This window comes from Balaenoptera ricei, chromosome 15 (genome assembly GCF_028023285.1).
Source record: "Balaenoptera ricei isolate mBalRic1 chromosome 15, mBalRic1.hap2, whole genome shotgun sequence".
NCBI classification, from domain to species: domain Eukaryota; kingdom Metazoa; phylum Chordata; class Mammalia; order Artiodactyla; family Balaenopteridae; genus Balaenoptera; species Balaenoptera ricei.
Genome location: NC_082653.1, coordinates 50,460,136 through 50,476,832, shown reverse-complemented (window position 1 = coordinate 50,476,832; position 16,697 = coordinate 50,460,136). Strand labels below are relative to the sequence as shown.

The 16,697-nt window shown below is 61.7% G+C and overlaps 1 protein-coding gene across 5 annotated transcripts; it reads left to right on the top strand.

Annotated features, from left to right (window-relative positions):
* Nucleotides 1-39: 39 nt before the first annotated feature.
* Nucleotides 40-16,219, top strand: RHBDF1 (rhomboid 5 homolog 1). 5 transcript variants are annotated; one of them, XM_059897248.1, is made up of 19 exons: nucleotides 40-174; nucleotides 8,741-8,881; nucleotides 8,951-9,081; nucleotides 9,350-9,454; nucleotides 10,031-10,244; nucleotides 10,685-10,894; nucleotides 10,968-11,090; nucleotides 11,163-11,320; nucleotides 11,831-12,088; nucleotides 12,189-12,300; nucleotides 12,421-12,495; nucleotides 12,576-12,737; nucleotides 13,822-13,922; nucleotides 14,083-14,146; nucleotides 14,533-14,627; nucleotides 14,843-14,918; nucleotides 14,991-15,091; nucleotides 15,199-15,352; nucleotides 15,557-16,219. In XM_059897248.1, the coding sequence occupies exons 2-19, from the start codon at nucleotides 8,765-8,767 to the stop codon at nucleotides 15,974-15,976; spliced, it is 2,676 nt and encodes an 891-aa protein (XP_059753231.1). In that variant the 5' UTR covers nucleotides 40-174; nucleotides 8,741-8,764; the 3' UTR covers nucleotides 15,977-16,219. The 5 variants fall into 5 exon arrangements, with proteins under 5 accessions (XP_059753231.1, XP_059753230.1, XP_059753229.1 ...); XM_059897247.1 differs by adding an exon at nucleotides 7,026-7,097 and having other exon boundaries at nucleotides 8,741-9,081; XM_059897246.1 differs by having other exon boundaries at nucleotides 8,741-9,081.
* Nucleotides 16,220-16,697: the final 478 nt, after the last annotated feature.

Below are 16,697 nucleotides of genomic sequence, written 5' to 3'. Positions count from 1 at the left end.
TGAGTCAGCGCGGCCGCCCCCTCCGGCCGGGCCCGCCCCCGGCGCGCACGCCCCTCGCTCCATGGCATTCCCGGGCGGGCGGGCGGGGACTCGGCGCGGGTGCCCTCGGGCCGGCGGCGGCAGCCCCTCCCCGAAGCCCTCAGGACCCCCGAGGCCCCGGTGCCGGCGGCGGCGGTGAGTGAGCGCGCGGGGTGGGGGGCGCGGGGCGCGGGCCGGGTGGGTTCCGGGGCTGCGTCCGCCGCGCGCGGGGCTCGTCCCCACCCCTCCACGGCCGAAGCCGCTCGGAGCGGCCGGAGTCTGGCTGCGTCCCGGCTTCGGGCGACTCTCCGCCCGAGGCGGCCGGACTTTCCTTCCCGGAGTTTCCCGAGCCGCCCGAGGAGGCGGCCCAGCCCCGGATTCCTAACCCGGCGCGCCGCAAAAATAGCCCGTGGCCGGATTAGCGCGCCCCGGCGGCCTGACCCGGCCGGACGTCTCGGCTCCATCCCCCGCCCGACAGCTGAGGGTCCCGGGAGCGGGAGGGCTCGGAGTCCGGGGTGTCCCCAGGCGCCTCTGAGCTGTACCCTCCCCCCCTTACGCTTTCCTTCCCGGCCACCACCAGTGGGTGGTGTCTCCAAGTCGAAACTCCAGCTCAGAGGGTGGGACTTCTCCGGATCATCCCTGTCCCAGCCGTGTTCCCTGGGGATGGGAATAATTTCAGCAATAATAGCAGTAGCTGTGGAGCTGGGGGGCGGGCGGTGCGAGGAGGGAGTGACCCCACCTTCCGCTTCACAACCCAATCTCCCCGGCTTTAAACACTGGAAGCTGCCGGGCACTTTCCCTACCCTGTGCTCAGTGGCCAAGAGGAGCAGGCCGGGGCTTAGCCTGTGGCCACTACACGGTGCCTCAAAGCAGGCCTGCTGGGGAGATTGCTGGACCCCAGGTGCTCAGGGCACTGGAGGAGGGCCTGGCTGTCTGCCCTGCCAGGGGCATGTCTGTGGGGCTGGGTGGGGAATGGGCAGGGGAGCCAGATGGTCCTGAGCAGAGTTCCTTCTTCTGTGTGTGCAGTTTGGGGTGGCGTGTGCAGTGTGTCTGTGTGGGTGGGTGAGGTCTGGGTCTGGAGGCCCTAGCCCTGTGCTGGGAAAGGCCCCCCCACCCCCACCTGGGGACTTCCTGGCAGAGAAGATTCAAGGATGAAACTGGCTTTTCAGGTTTGGCCCAGCCAGATGCTGGGTTCTCCCCACCCCTGTGGAGCCAGCCCCAGCCCCCTTAGCCCCCACCCAGAGGTTGGGAGGAAGCTGGGCCATCCAGCAGATGGCGGGGGCCCAAGGAGTCCCTGAGGCTGAGTTCCCTGCAACCAGGGGTTATTCTGGGCAAGCTGGGTCCTTTTCCTTGAGAAAAGCAGGGGCTACTAGCAGGGGCTACTAGTGGGGCATAAGAGTTGAGTGGCCCTGGATGGAATGTGCTAGGCCCCAGGCTGCTTCCCAAACCCTCCAAGCAACCTCCGCCCATTGCACAGAGAGCTGACTGAGAGCACCAGAGCTGGAGGACTGCAGTGACAGCATCCCCGTCCAGCGTCAGTGGGCCGGCCGGCAAACCACTGCCCTTGGGAGCTTGAATTCTAGGGGAGCCCTTGGTTCAGAGGGAGTCACGCAGGCCTTGCCTGCCTTCCTGGGCCCACCCTCAGGGCCTCCAGACTCAAGCTGCTGCTCAGGGCACCTCCTGTAGCTCCTCTCCCCAGATGTGAGGGGCTCCCCCCGCCCGCACCTCCCCAGCTCCAGTCCCTCCATGTCATCGGTGTCTGTGACAGGATCGACTTTCAGCCCAAGGATCAGATTCCTTAGCTTCTGCCTGTTTTCTGGGTTAGGTGCGTTTGAGGGTGACTCCTTCCTCCCTGAGCTGAGATGCTCTGGGTGGAGGTGGGGTGGAGTGGTGGCCCAGAGGGGCCTGTTAGCCCTCCCCAGCCTGAGGAGCCCAGATGGTCTACCCCTCCCCTGGGGGGCTGTGGCTACCTCCCCGGCTCCTGGGCAGACATGGCCCCAGGCTTTGAACCCCCCTGGAGGCTTGGTGACCACAGGTGGTGACTGGCCTCTCTGAGCCTCAGTTTCCTGATCTGTAAGATGGACACAGAGGACCCCTGCAGGGGTTGTGACAGGTGAGTGGGGCTAGCCAGAGTCAGGTTTGAGGCAGGTGTGCCAGGCTTCTGCTGACTGAAGCCATTTCTGCTCCGATAATCGACTTCAGGGGCTTGGTGTCCCCTCCCGCGGCCTTGCAGATACTATCCAGCAGCTGATGTGTCCTGAGAAGGGTTGCTAAGCCAGAGGGTATGTGGGCACCGGGAGCTCGTGTGGGGGTGGGGGGTTGGTCAGGGGCACTTGTGGGGCCTCTAACTGGTGATTAGGCTGCTCATCTGCCTTCTATCCAGGCCTGTTGATGGGATGTGGGTCTTTCCACTGTGCAGCTTGAGACAGGCTTGCACCTACCTCCCAAGGTCCAGCTAGATTCCAGATTGTCCCACCCAGAAGCTGCTATAGCTGAGCCCCTGCCCTACCCCACTGCTGGCTGTGTGGCACGGATGGGTCCTCTGACCTTTCTGAGCCTGGGGCTCCCTGACCCCAGGGTGCATCCACCCTGCCAGACCCAGCCGGGTCATAGGCTTTAATTCTGGTGGCCAGTGACCCTCTGGGTCATAGTCTGCCGAGCCTTTGGGCAGCTCCCAGTCCACAGGGCCAGTGCCCCCTTTCCTGCACCACCCTCCCAGGGCAGTTACCTTCAGGGCCTCCTGTGCAGAGAGCCTCCTGTGGTTCTGTTGTTGGATCCCTGCATCCCTATCATCTGGGGTGACAGCTGGTGATGGGCGCCTTGGGGGGGTAGGGATCTGATGTGTCCTCTTGGGGACAGCACGGGGCACCCAGCAAGCCACTGGCCAGGTGTCAGGTCTGCCCTGCTCCCTTCTGAACCTCATATCTTCTACAGAAAAGTGGAGGGGTCTCTGGGCAGGGTGAGGGCCTGGCCAGGATCATTCCCGACAAGGTGCCGGTTACTGATGATGAGGTCAAGAGGCACAGGGCAGCCAGCTCACTTTCGCTTTGCCACATAGTAGCACGTAGTGGAGGACTGAATTCTAGGCTGCCAGACAGCTGGCGATCCCCCCTCCCAAGGGAGACCTGGGGCCGGGCATCAGACTAGGGGTCAGACAGGACACTGAGGGTCAGAGGTCAGGGCTCACGTGGGGAGGTCAGAGGAGCTGGCGCCTCCCGGGACCATGCTCAGGTGAGCTGGGCACACGTCTGGGCAGGTGTCCTGGGGTGGGCCCAATTGCTCCAGCTGACATGGGTGGCCGGCGGTCCCCTGGGCAGGTTAGGCCCCAGGCTTGGTGGGTCTGGTCCTGGGGCCGGGCCGCTTGCTTGACCTCCAGCTGCCCCTGGTCCGTGTTGTCCCTCAAGTGTGCAGGGCAGGCCTAAGTGCAGAAATAGAGGGTCCAGCTTAATCCCGGCCACAGCCTGTCCAGGCCTGGGTGGGCCAGAACTTCTCCCCGGTCTCCTCCTGCCTCTTGGCCACACCTTCCCAAACTGGGCCTCCCCAAAGGGTGTCGCCTGGGTCCTCCCACGCCTTGTGCTCTGGTTGAACGCGCTCCCGGGCCCTCCTTGGGGAGCTCCCCACAGCTGGTAGGCAGCACCAGCCTGCTCGTTTGTTTGTTTCTTTCTTTTTAGTTGAAGTATAGGTGACTTACAATATTATATTCGTTTTAGGTCCAGCCTGTTTTTTTTTTTGATTCAGCTGCCGCTTCTCGAGCACCTACTGTGTGCCCAGCACTGCTGTGGCCCCTGATTTTCAGAGGGGAAAATTCAGGCTCTCTCAGGGTTGCAGGTGGTAGAGGGGAGCTGGGTCAGTGCACAGTGTCTCAGGCCAGGCTCCCCGACACTGGCCTGCCTGCACTGGCTCCTGCTTCTGGACCCTCCTGGACCCCTGCCCAGGGTCCCCCGTCATCCCCAGAGCAGGCGTGGCTGCTTCTCAGGGCTGCCCCACAGCCCTCCACCCTGCTGGCTGCAGCGGCTCCCACTCCCCTCGCTCCCGCTTGAAGCAGCCCTGGTGGTCCCGGTACCCTGCGGGCCCTCCCTCTGCAGCCCCTCCAGCCTCACCCCACACTCCTGAGCTGCTCAGAGCTCCGTCCTCACAGTTAGCTTTTGCTTCATCAGCCTCCCCGCTGTGCTTCTAGTTGCCTGTTTGGGTGTCTCCTGGTGGGTCTGGGCCCCGGGTGGGCAGCCACGAATGTCACCAGAGTGACTCAGACGGCAGGCAGGCCCTCCCTGGGCTGTGGTCTCTCCCTGCACTGAGGGGCAGCAGAGCAGAGATGCTGTTGGGATTCCCCCTCAGGGACCGTCTAGGAACAAGAGCCCACTGTGCGCCTGGGGGAGACCCAGACACTGAGCCACTGTCTCCTCTGGGCGGGCGCTGTGCCCCTTCCCGGCCCAGACTCTTTGTCCGGTCTGGGCCCGACCCTCCCCCACACCCTCAGGGTCCACTGTGGAGCCACCCCCGACCCTGCTTGTGAATCCCACCCACTTGATGCCCAGATTGCCGCGGGGGCGCTGGGGGATTGGGCACACAGGGGCGGGTCAGGCCGGGAACCCATAGCACTGAGGGCAGGGAGCTGTGTGGGTTATGGGGCACCCTCCAGCTTCTGCCCCAAACACAGGAGGCATCTGGTGGGGTGAGGGCCACTGGGAGGTCTGTGTGTCCAGGCAGGGAGCTGGTGCCTCCCTCGTGAGGGGAGCGGCTACTGTGTCTGGTGGGCCCAGGCCAGCGGGGGTCGGGGGGGCGTCTGGCTCCTGTGTGTGCTCACCACCCCCTTCCCACCTCCTTGCTTGTGCTCTTTCTGTTCCCACCCGGTCATGTGGTAGCTCCTCCTCCCAGACCCAAGTGAAGGGGCATCTTTGGGAACTTGCCATCACCCCACTTCATGGGGACGGGCCCCTGCTAGCTCGTGCTCTGAAATGCCCAGTGATCATTCAGCAGTGGCTCTGGAGCAGGCCTGTCCTAGGCACTGTGGACCTGGCATGACAGGACCGGACAGCACACACGTGGGTGTGCTCCCGGCCGTGCCAGGGGAATCCAGGGCCTGTCAGGGAGGGGCTGCCTGACTGAGGCGGGGGGTCCTTGAACACATGGGCAGAATGCGTGTACTGGGAGAGCCAGGTGTGAGGAGAGGCTGTGGGAGCATAGTGGGAGCCAGGGAGGGTCGCAGGTGTGTGTGTGGTGCTGAGCCAGTCAGCTGGCAAAGGTTCCTGGCACTCTTTTTTTTTTTTTTAATATTTATTTATTTATTTAGGCTGTGCAGGATCTTTAGTTGTGACATGCAGACTTCTTAGTTGCAGCATGCGGATCTTAGTTGCGGCATGTGGAATCTAGTTCCCTGACCAGGGAACGCACCCGAGCCCCCTGCATTGGGAGCATGGAGCCCTACCCACTGGACCACCAGGGAAGTCCCTTCCTGGCACTCTTGAGTGGAGAACCAGCTTCTGTCACCTAGAGGTGCTGGGCGTGCGTGGGGAGGCTCCTGTAGGGGCTCGTCCCTGGCACCCAGCCTGCCTGGTACCAGCAGTGATCCCGGGTCCACACTTGGCCTCTCTGGACCTCACAATAGCTTCACCAGGAGCGTATGAAACTCTGTGAGGCATGGGGTGGTCGGGTGGCAGGGACAGACTTAAGGTACCATAGCCTCTCCCATCTGAAATGCTAAGGGGGTCCCCATCCTGTCTCGCCCCTTCCTGACAAGGCCCCATGGGCACAGCACCATCTGAGGGGTCCGATCGCCCGGATGTCCACCTGGCAGGCCCGGCCCGCCGTGGCTCAGAGGGTGCACCCAGGGTGCTGTCCCAGCCCTGCAGGTTCTGGGCGCGCCTCTCAGCACCTTCTGCCTTCTCGATACGCCTAACACTGTCTGAGGTTCCACCATTAGTGCTTGAGACCCGGAGCTGTCCTGCCCAGTCATTTCCTTACCAGCAGGGAGAGCTTACAATCACCTTGGTCTGTGAAGGGAGGGCTGGTGGATGACAAGGAAGACGCTGCCCTCCCAGGATGCTGACCTGTGGCCTGGTCAGCCACAGCCGTGCAGGGCTGGGCTGGGTTGTGGTGTGAGTTGGATGCTGAGTGCTGGTCTCCTGGTTCAGGTCCCAGAGGGACCCAGTTCTCAGTCAGGATGCCCTCATGTCAGACGCTGCCTCCATCCCCTCCAGGGACTCTCCATCTGACCACAGCTTGTGGGGCTCAGTGTAGGCGGGGCCAGGAAGGGATTCCCAGGGATGTGGGAACAAATGCTGCCCTCAGCCCTTTTCCTGAGACCAGAGCAGGTGAGGGCAGGGGAGAGAGGCTTGGCCCTGGGAGCTGTGTTGATGGAAAGACTCCTGGGTGCATAGTCAGCTCAGGGAAAAGGTCGGAATGTGAGGGATGGGCCAAGAGTCAGAAGGCATCCTCGAAGGACTGCCTCCTTCTGGGCCTGTTCCTGGTTGGGGTAGGGCCAGTGGGAACCGTGATTAGTGTTCAGGCTCAGCCCCATTTGGTACAGGACCAGTAGGAGCTGCCAGCTGCATCCTGGCCTGGTCTCCGGTCAATATAGGGCCAGTAGGACCTGTGTGCTGGGTCCTGGGCCGGTCCCCGATTGTCATAGGGCCAATAGAAGCTGTGAGTGTTGTCCTGGGCCTATCCCTGGGTGGCAGAGGGCCGCTAGGAGCTGGGAGCAGCATCCTGGGCTCTCTGTGTTTTGTGAGCAGCACAGCAGTGTTCTGTGCCATCCCGCGTCTGTGTCGGGGGGCCAGGGGTGGGGGGGGGGGATGAGCGACATCCCTGGCCGTTCCCAGGTCCATAGGGAGCTGTGGGGTGGCACTGAGCAGGGTTCTGGACCCCTGGACCTTCCCTGATCTGTAAAGGACCAGTAGCAACTGTGTCCTTAGTTATGCCGCCTGAATATGTGGCCTTGGGCAAGACAAGCCTCTCTTTCTAGGCCTCAGTTTCCCTATTTGTAAAATATTTTCTCTGTATCTCTCCAGGCAGTTGAGAGGGAGGCTCCAAAGTAGAAGCTGTTTCTAGCGACCTCAGTGGATGGGTCACAGACCCCGCAGGTCAGAATCTTTAGAGTCTGAAGCTCTTTGAGAGGCTGAGAAATTTTGGAGTCTCCACCATGCTCCTGCTATCCTTGTCCCCGTTGTGCTAGGAACCCTTCTAGTCTTGGATATCCTGTTTCCAGGCCTTGTGATCCTTCTCTGGGGCGGGGAAGCAGATATGCCCTGAAACTGCCATTTTGTAAAGGGGGAATTAAGTGCCAAGGAGCCATGCTTATGTGGCCACTGCCTCACGGTCACATGGCCAGGCTGGGGTGGCCCAAATCAAGCCCTGGCCTCTCTGCTCTGGGTCTCAGATGCTTAAGGTGGCACGGAGCAAGGCGTCTCCAAGCACTGTGGGGCTTTGCTGCTGTTTCTGGGCCTGTGGCGCCCCCTTGTGGTCACAGCGGCCTTTTCACCAGGTGGTTTCCAGGAGGTCCCTTGGCTATAGGAGCCCTTGGCCCCTGGGAAGCCAGGTGGTCCCTCCTCTGAGAGATGGAGGGACCACGCACCCTGTCGTGGGCATAGTGAGCCCTCTGTCTCTGGAGCAGCTGTCATGGTGGTTAAGAAACTGAGGTCTGTGTCCAATAGGCTTGAGATTTGCCCCATGTACAGACCGGGTCAGCCCCTCAGCTTGCCTCTGCCCTCGTGCTTATTCATACCTCTGCACTGGCCATTCCCTGTGTGGGGAACACCCTGCCACCTAACCTTGCTCACTAGATCAAATCGAAAGCCTTTGCTCAGATGTCACTGCACAGAGAGGCATCGCTCCTCTGGCAACTGTAATGAGCTGTTTTCTGGGTTTTTTCAAATTAACTTTTTAAAAAAAATTTATTTTTGGTTGCGTTGGGTCTTCGTTGCTGTGCGCGGGCTTTCTCTGGTTGCAGCGAGTGGGGGCTACTCTTCGTTGTGCGCGGGCCTCTCATTGTGGTGGCTTCTCTCATTGCGGAGCATGGGCTCTAGGTGTGCGGGCTTCAGTAGTTGTGGCACGCAGGCTCAGTAGTTGTGGCACACGGGCTTAGTTGCTCCGTGGCCTGTGGGATCTTCCCGGACCAGGGATCGAACCCATGTCCCCTGCATTGGCAGGCGGATTCTTAACCACTGTGCCACCAGGGAAGTCCTAATGGGCTGTTTTATCCCTGTCACACGTTGCAGCCTTTAGCACAGTGTATCTGCGTGTAAGCTTATTGTTTGTCTGGACTCTAAGCTTGAGGAGTGCAGGGATTTTTGTGTTTCTGTTTCCCTGCTTCTCCACCAAGATGTCCCAAGCACCTAGAAGTGGCTCATAGTAGGTCCTAAACTATTCATCACATGAATGCATGTCGTCTGAGGACCTAGTGCGTGCCCAGCCGTGTCTTTCGGGACAACAGAGGCAGGAACCAAGCGCGTGGGTGCTGAGCCCGTGCTGGGACTCTGGCAGTGGAGCCGTGCCCATGCCTGTTAGGCTATCCCTGCTTCTTCCTCCTCCTGGGTCTGGGCCGCGTGAACCCTCAGAGATCTGCCAGTGCTGTTTTTTGGCTGCGCCGTGCGGCTTGCAGCATCTTAGTTCCCTGACCAGGGATTGAACCCGGGCCCCTGGCAGTGAAAGTGTGGAGTCCTAACCACTGGGCCGCCAGGGAAGTGCCTGTCAGCGCTGTTATTGAATAACACACCACGCCCCCTAGGCCCCCCTAGCTCTGCCTGGAACCATGGGTGAGGCCCGCAGGGACAGCACCAGCAGCCTGCAGCGCAAGAAGCCGCCGTGGCTGAAGCTGGATATCCCGGCCGTGGTGCCCCCGGCAGCAGAGGAGTCCAGCTTCCTGCAGGTAGGCCCTGGCCAGCGGGGGCTGCAGGTGCAGCCCATCCAGCCGCCTCACTGGGTCCCCGTTGCCCAGCCCCTGAGACGCCAGGCGTTCCTGCGGAGCGTGAGCATGCCGGCCGAGCCCGCCCGCGTTCCCTCACCCCACCAGGAGCCCCGGCGGCTGGGGCTGCAGCGCCAGATGTCCATCACACAGACCATCCGCAGGTACTTCGCTGTCCTGGCTGCTCTGCGGCGGGCTGGGGGCTGGGCCGGTGGGACAGAGGCAGGCATACAGGGTCCCCTTCGGGCACTGGGGCTGGGAGTGGGGCAAGGGCTTTCTCCTCCATCCCGTCCCCACATCACCCTGTCCTCCTCCTGCTGTGGGGACTGACTGCTGTCACCTACTGCCTTTCTCTGCCCCCCTGCCCAGCGCTTGCTCTCTCCTCTCTCTCTCCCCACCCCCCCACCCAATGCTCTGGTCCCCCCCGAACAGCCGACAGGTGCGCTTTGGGCGTGTCCACACTCTGCCCCTGTTGGGCCCCCCTGCTGCCCGCAGGGCCCTCACACAGCGCTCGTCTCTCTCTCGGTCCCTGCTCAGGTACCTTGGGCAGGGCATGAGTGTGTTGGCGTCAGCTGGTGTGTGCATGGCTTGTGACCTCCCGGGAGCTGCCAGCGTGGTTGGTGTCCCCCGGGGCTCCTGACGGCAGGTGCTGGCAGTGTTTTTGCGTGCGCGTCCAAGGACTGTGGGCAGCCTGCCTGGGTGTGTGGCGCCCACTGCCTGAGTTCTGTGGTGTCCAAGGTCAAGCTGCTGCCCAGGGCCACGCTTTCTCTGGCTGAGCTAAGGGCTGAACTCTGACCTCTGTCTCCAGACTCAGTGTCTCCCGACAAATACCCGTCTCAGGGATGGCGTGAGGGCCTGTGTGAAATACTCACCTATTTCACCAAGGCCTGCCATCTCTGGTGCTGGTGGCAGTTTGGAGCTGGCTAATTGTTTAGAGGGTGGCCAGGGCCGAAACCCACTTATCCTCTTAATCAGACCCAGCCCACCTGGACCCCAGACCCTGGAGTGTCCGGAGGCCTGGGGCGGGCATGCTGCCCAGGTGGAGTGCCTCTGAGGCCCCTGCTGGGGAGAGGGGACAGCTGGCCTCCCCTTGCTGAGTCCCTCCCCTGGCAGGGGCACTGCTGACTGGTTTGGAGTGAGCAAGGATAGTGACAGCACCCAGAAGTGGCAGCGCAAGAGCATCCGTCACTGCAGCCAGCGCTACGGGAAGCTGAAGCCCCAGGTCATCCGGGAGCTAGACCTGCCCAGCCAGGACAATGTGTCGCTGACCAGCACTGAGACGCCCCCTCCTCTGTACGTGGGGCCATGCCAGCTGGGCATGCAGAAGGTATGCTCTCCCGCTGCTGCCTCCCACAGTTCCCTCGCTCTGCTGCCCTGAGCTGGGGCTGGGGACACAGCCAGTCTAAGCACAGGAGGTTGCTTGGAGCTCACGGTCTGGGAGGGTGGTCGATGGTCCCGTAAAGGCACCTAAGATACTCTCTGGGAAGGGGGGCTTGGGGGAGAGGACAGGGTCCTGGGATTGTACCACATGCCAGCCTATGCGTGGGAGAGCATCCCAGGATGAACAGCAGCGTAAAGGAAATACAGGCGGAGAACGGGACCCCTCTGGTGCAGTGGGGTGGGGTGGTACCCACTCAGCTGTCCAGGGACCCACTGGGGAGTGGGACGAGCAGCAGCTGTGTTCTCCACGGTGGGGTCTGGGGTGGGGAAGAAGCCCCCTTGGCGATGACCCAGCCCCCGACTCCTGCATCTCCTCCCCTCCTCCAGATCATAGATCCCCTGGCCCGGGGCCGGGCCTTCCGCTTGGCGGATGATGCCGCCGACGGCCTGAGTGCCCCGCACACGCCAGTCACGCCGGGTGCCGCCTCCCTCTGCTCCTTCTCCAGCTCCCGTTCGGGTTTCAACCGGCTCCCGCGGCGGCGCAAGCGCGAGTCGGTGGCCAAGATGAGCTTCCGGGCAGCCGCTGCGCTGGTGAAGGTGGGTGCAGGGGCCGGGGTGGGGGCAGGGGCTGAGCCAGCACCACGCTGCGTCCTCACCCCCTCGCTGGCAGGGCCGCTCGGTTAGGGATGGCACACTGCGCCGGCTCCAGCGCCGAAGCTTCACTCCTGCCAGCTTCCTGGAGGAGGACACGGCTGACTTCCCCGACGAGCTGGACACATCCTTCTTTGCCCGGGTAAGAGCCTGGCACCATCACCCATGACCCCGGTGCCTATGCTTCCCACGCTGACCGTGCGTGTTTGCTCAGGAAGGTGTCCTCCACGAGGAGCTGTCCACGTACCCAGATGAGGTGTTCGAGTCCCCATCGGAGGCAGCGCTCAAGGACTGGGAGAGGGCCCCGGAGCAGGCGGACCTCACGGGTGGGGCCCTGGCCCGCAGCGAGCTGGAGCGCAGCCACCTGATGTTGTGAGTGCCTCCCGGCGCGCTCCGAGGGGGCCGGGGGGCAGGTCCTGCGGCTCTCAGGAGCAGCTGGCCCCAAAGGCACGACCCTAGAGGGCCCCGGGAGGGGGTCATCTTGTGGACTGGGAACCCAGCTTGGCAACTGTGTTTGGGGAACCCAGGGGTGGGCACCATTCGAGTCTGGGCTGCCCACGCCTGGAACAGGATCACAGTCCCAGAGCCCACAGGCTGGAGAGAATCTTGGGGGAAGGAGGAGGTGACGTAGTTAACACTCGCAGATTAGCAGGGACCCTCCTGTAGGTCCGAACCCACCTCCCTGCCATGCCAGGAGTGGCTGGGGATCACGCTTTTACTGGTAAGGAGGGGGCTGACATTAGCCTGCCACACAGTGTCTTCACCGCTAGTTGGGAGCAGGACAGACAAGGAGGGTCGCCCGTGTTCGCCCGTGTCCCGCCGGGGATGGACTGCGGCAGGTGGGAGGTCTGGGGCTGGGAGTGATGGCACCCCTTCCCTCAGGCCCCTGGAACGTGGCTGGCGCAAGCAGAAGGAGGGCGGTGCAGCGGCCCCGCAGCCCAAGGTGCGGCTGCGGCAGGAGGTGGTGAGCGCCGCGGGTCAGCGGCGGGGCCAGCGCATCGCGATGCCGGTGCGCAAGTTCTTCGCCAGGGAGAAGCGGCCATATGGGCTGGGCATGGTGGGCCGGCTAACCAACCGCACTTACCGCAAGCGAATCGACAGCTATGTCAAACGCCAGATTGAGGACATGGACGACCACAGGTAGGCGTGGAGGGGATGCGGCTTCGGGAAGGCAAGGCTCCAGGTGGGCGTGGGGGCTCCGGGTTGGGGATGCCGCCTCTGCTGACGCTTTGCCCCGCAGGCCCTTCTTCACCTACTGGCTCACCTTTGTGCACTCGCTCGTCACCATTCTAGCCGTGTGCATCTATGGCGTGGCGCCCGTAGGCTTCTCACAGCACGAGACCGTAGACTCGGTGAGCCTCGGCGCCCTCCCTGGCGAACCCTGGGCTCTGGGCTCCCTCCCACCCATTCTCCTCCCACCCGAGGAGAGGGCTCAGCTGAGATCCGTCTGATCTTTCTCCCCAACCTCCCAGGTGCTGCGCAACCGAGGGGTCTATGAGAATGTCAAGTATGTTCAGCAGGAGAACTTCTGGATCGGGCCCAGCTCGGTGAGGGCGGGGCCTGGTGGGGGCGGGGCCCCTGGGCTGGCGGAGGGCCCGGCCGCAGCTGCACATCCTCTTCCCCACAGGAGGCTCTCATTCACCTGGGTGCCAAGTTCTCGCCCTGCATGCGCCAGGATCCGCAGGTGCATAGTTTCATCCACGCTGCGCGCGAGCGTGAGAAGCACTCGGCCTGCTGTGTGCGTAACGACCGGTCTGGCTGCGTGCAGACCTCGGAAGAGGAGTGCTCGGTGAGTGCCCGCCCGCAGCTCAGCTCGCACCCTTGTCTGCACCTTGTGTTTGTGGTTGTCTTGGGACTTCAGATAGAGCCGGTTGGTTATCCTAAACCCCTAGTTCTCAGCACATTATGCCGTCCGTCTGTGCCAGGCCCCTTGCATCACATTCTTTCCTTTTTATCCCACACCTCCTCCATCTCCTGCTGCTCACCCTGTAGACCCTGTGTCCTTAATTTTTTTTTTTTTTTTTTTTATGGCCGCGCTGCAAGGCTTGTGGGATCCTAGTTCCCCGACCAGGGATCGAACCCAGGCCTGGCATTGAAAGCGCCAAGTCCTAACCACTGGACCGCCAGGGAATTACACATGTGTCCTTAATTTGGGTGTGCTCTTCCCACACGTGTCCATCTTGTTTTTGTGCACGTGTCTTAAGTTTCTATAAATGGCATTGCCTTTTCCCACTAAATTAAAAAAAAATCTTTTTTTGAATATTTATTTATTTGGCTGCATCGGGTCTTATTTGCGGCAGGCGGGATCTTTGTTGCGGCGAGTGGGCTTCTCTCTAGTTGTGGAATGTGGGTTTTTTCTCTTCTCCAGTTGTGGTGCGCGGGCTCCAGAGTGCATGGGCTCTGGAGTTTATGGCACGTGGGCTCTCTCATTGAGGAGCACGAGCTCAGTAGTTATGGCGCGAGGGCTCAGTTGCCCTGCGGCATGTGGGATCCCAGTTCCCCGACCAGAGATCGAACCCGTGTCCCCTGCATTGGAAGGCGGATTCATTACCACTGGACCACCAGGGAAGTCCCTGAATTTTAAAAACGTTATCCAAGTTTTTATCATCTTATGTGGAGGTGCCATAGTTTGTACCAGTTCTCTGATTTTGGACACTGGTGGTTTCTATTTTTAAGCTAATAGGAACTATGCTGTTGAATTCCTTATAACCATCTCCCAACATGCGAGCAATTTCCAGAGTGTAAGTTCAGAGCGGTGGGGGTGTAGAACCAGAGGGAGGAGCTCAGAATCAGTGCTTCTGATTCCCGCCATCTGGAAACTGCACCGGGACAGGGTGGGCTCTGACCAGGGCTGAGCCCGTGTCCTCCCACAGTCCACGCTGGCAGTGTGGGTGAAGTGGCCCTTCCATCCCAGCGCCCCAGACCTTGCTGGCCACAAGAGGCAGTTTGGCTCTGTCTGCCACCAGGACCCCAGGTGAGTCCTGCTGGCCCCTCCCTTACCTTCCTTTGTCCACGTCTCCCTTGGGAGTGCGGGTGGAGAGAGGTATAATAGCTCTCCTTGTTGTCCAGTCGGGCAGGAGGGGGCTAAGCCAAGGGCACAAAGCAAGGACTGACCACATCCTGGGCTCGTGCAGGGTGTGTGATGAGCCTTCCTCCGAGGACCCTCATGAGTGGCCAGATGACATCACCAAGTGGCCGGTGAGCCGGGGTGGAGGGGTTGTTTGGGAGTCGCCCTTATCGTGTGGGGGAGGCATCTACACCTCATCCATCAGTGATGCCAGAGGTCCCCATTGTGGGACCACCCTGTGCTTCCAGATGCTCGGCCCTGGCTGTTAGCCAGCCTGTCCGTCCACCACAGCCGACCTCTCTGAGCAGAACCCCCACGTGGAGCCTTGGGAGGTCAAATGACATTATTCCAATTTGATAGATGGTCAAACTGAGGCTTAGGGTGTAGAACCTGCTTGAAGTCAAGGGAAGCCTATTTCCCACCCTAGGAGCCTGTCCATCTTTGCCCCAACCAAGCATAGCGTGGGGCCCAAGGTTAGGGGAGACCCTGACCCAACTCACCCCCGTTTGTGACACAGATCTGCACCAAAAACAGCGCTGGGAACCACACCAACCACCCGCACATGGACTGTGTCATCACGGGCCGGCCCTGCTGCATTGGCACCAAGGGCAGGTAGGGCTGCCTGTGTGGGCATGTGCAGCTGGTCCTGGGCACAAAGTGTTGCCCTGGGGTTGTGCCCTCCTCCCCTCCCCAGTCCCAAAATAACCCAAGATACCAAGGGGCGTGGGGTGAGGAAGGGGCTGGACCTATCCAGGGCCAACAAAGGTGGGCAAGTGGGGCCGAAACCTGGGCCTGGAAGCCCTCCCAACCCTGGCCTGACCTTCCAGGTGTGAGATCACCTCCCGGGAGTACTGTGACTTCATGAGGGGCTACTTCCACGAGGAGGCCACACTCTGCTCTCAGGTAGGCCTCCGGGGTGAGGGTCCCTCCCCGTCCCCGCAGCCACGGCGGGTGCTGACAGGCCACTCTGCACAGGTGCACTGCATGGACGACGTGTGTGGGCTCTTGCCCTTCCTCAACCCCGAGGTGCCCGACCAGTTCTACCGCCTGTGGCTGTCCCTATTCTTGCACGCTGGGCAAGTGACACCATGTGGGCTGAGCGGGGTTGGGTGGAGTGGGTGGTCCCAGGGACCCCAGGAGTGGCTGGTGAGCCTTCCCTGCTGAATGGCCCCCCTCCCCACAGGATCCTGCACTGCCTGGTGTCCGTCTGCTTCCAGATGACTGTCCTGCGGGACCTGGAGAAGCTGGCAGGCTGGCACCGCATAGCCATCATCTACCTGCTGAGTGGCGTCACTGGTAACCTGGCCAGTGCCATTTTCCTGCCATACCGGGCAGAGGTAAGGCTGCCCCCCAGGGTGGGGCCCTCCTACATGCACCTGCTGCCCAGCACGAACTGGTTCCAGCACAGAGTCGAGTTGCTACAGTGCCCCGCCCGGGAGCAGCTCCACTTGGCTCCTGTCCCGATTCGCTCTGGGCAGAGGGAGGTGGGACGGGGCGACCTGCTCAGGCCCACCAGCTCACGGGCACCCACACGCCCCCAGGTGGGCCCCGCCGGCTCGCAGTTTGGCATCCTGGCCTGCCTCTTCGTGGAGCTCTTCCAGAGCTGGCAGATCCTGGCACGGCCCTGGCGTGCCTTCTTCAAACTGCTGGCTGTGGTGCTCTTCCTCTTCACCTTCGGGCTGCTGCCCTGGATCGACAACTTCGCCCACATCTCGGGCTTCGTCAGCGGCCTCTTCCTCTCCTTTGCCTTCTTGCCCTACATCAGCTTTGGCAAGTTTGACCTGTACCGCAAGCGCTGCCAGATCATCATCTTTCAGGTGGTCTTCCTGGGCCTCCTGGCTGGCCTGGTGGTCCTCTTCTACTTCTACCCTGTGCGCTGTGAGTGGTGCGAGTTCCTCACCTGCATCCCCTTCACTGACAAGTTCTGTGAGAAGTACGAGCTGGACGCTCAGCTCCACTGAGCTGGCGGGGTGCTGGCGCCGTGTGCCCTGTGGGCTGGGGCCAGGCCTGAGGCTCGGGACTCCGCCTGCGAGCCCTGCTCCCCTTGCACAGACCCCTTGTGCCGTGTTCACTGCTGTTGAACCCCTCGTACTTCCGGGCATTTATCACAGTAGTTCCCGAGATTACCCTCTAACTAGCCTCTCGACGACCACCTCATGTGGCCAATAAATGGACCGGGAGCGTTTTAGCTGCCACTAACTTGACCAGAGCTGCCTCCTCCTTTCTGGGTTCTGGCTGGAGGCTGTGGAGGGAGGTCCTTCAGTGCCCAGGCCTCCCACTCACAAGTCCCCAAAACAGGGAACTCAGTGTCAGATGTACCTCCCAGGGAAGTCCTCAGCCAAGTGCACACACCCTGTCCCCGTTCTATAGGAGTGGTAGGCGACAAAGGGACAAGGACCTATGAATGCACAGTCACACTTCCCCACCCACACTGAGAGGCGCCCCACCCCAGCCCTCCCTGCCCAGCTGGCAGCTCCAATTCCAGCCCCGGGCCACCACCCTTTCCAGGAGCTGGTGAAGGCACTGCTGTAGGTGAGCCCTTAGGCTGAAGCGGGAGGCCCTGTCCATGGCTGGGCTCAGACACAGGCCTTTGTTTCCCCACAAGCAGAAACAGAGAGCCAGCCGCTCAGCTTTCACCTCCTCGCTGCAGAGATTACAGGGACAGGTGTGTATGGCTTGGGG

Bases quoted from the DNA above. Each gene is read 5' to 3' on its own strand.
- RHBDF1 (XM_059897246.1), top strand. From the start codon at position 8,765: ATGGGTGAGGCCCGCAGGGACAGCACCAGCAGCCTGCAGCGCAAGAAG. The intron at 9,082-9,349 runs GTACTTCGCTGT...CCCCCCGAACAG, and splicing joins ATCACACAGACCATCCGCAG to CCGACAGGTGCGCTTTGGGC. The intron at 12,738-13,821 runs GTGAGTGCCCGC...GTCCTCCCACAG, and splicing joins CCTCGGAAGAGGAGTGCTCG to TCCACGCTGGCAGTGTGGGT.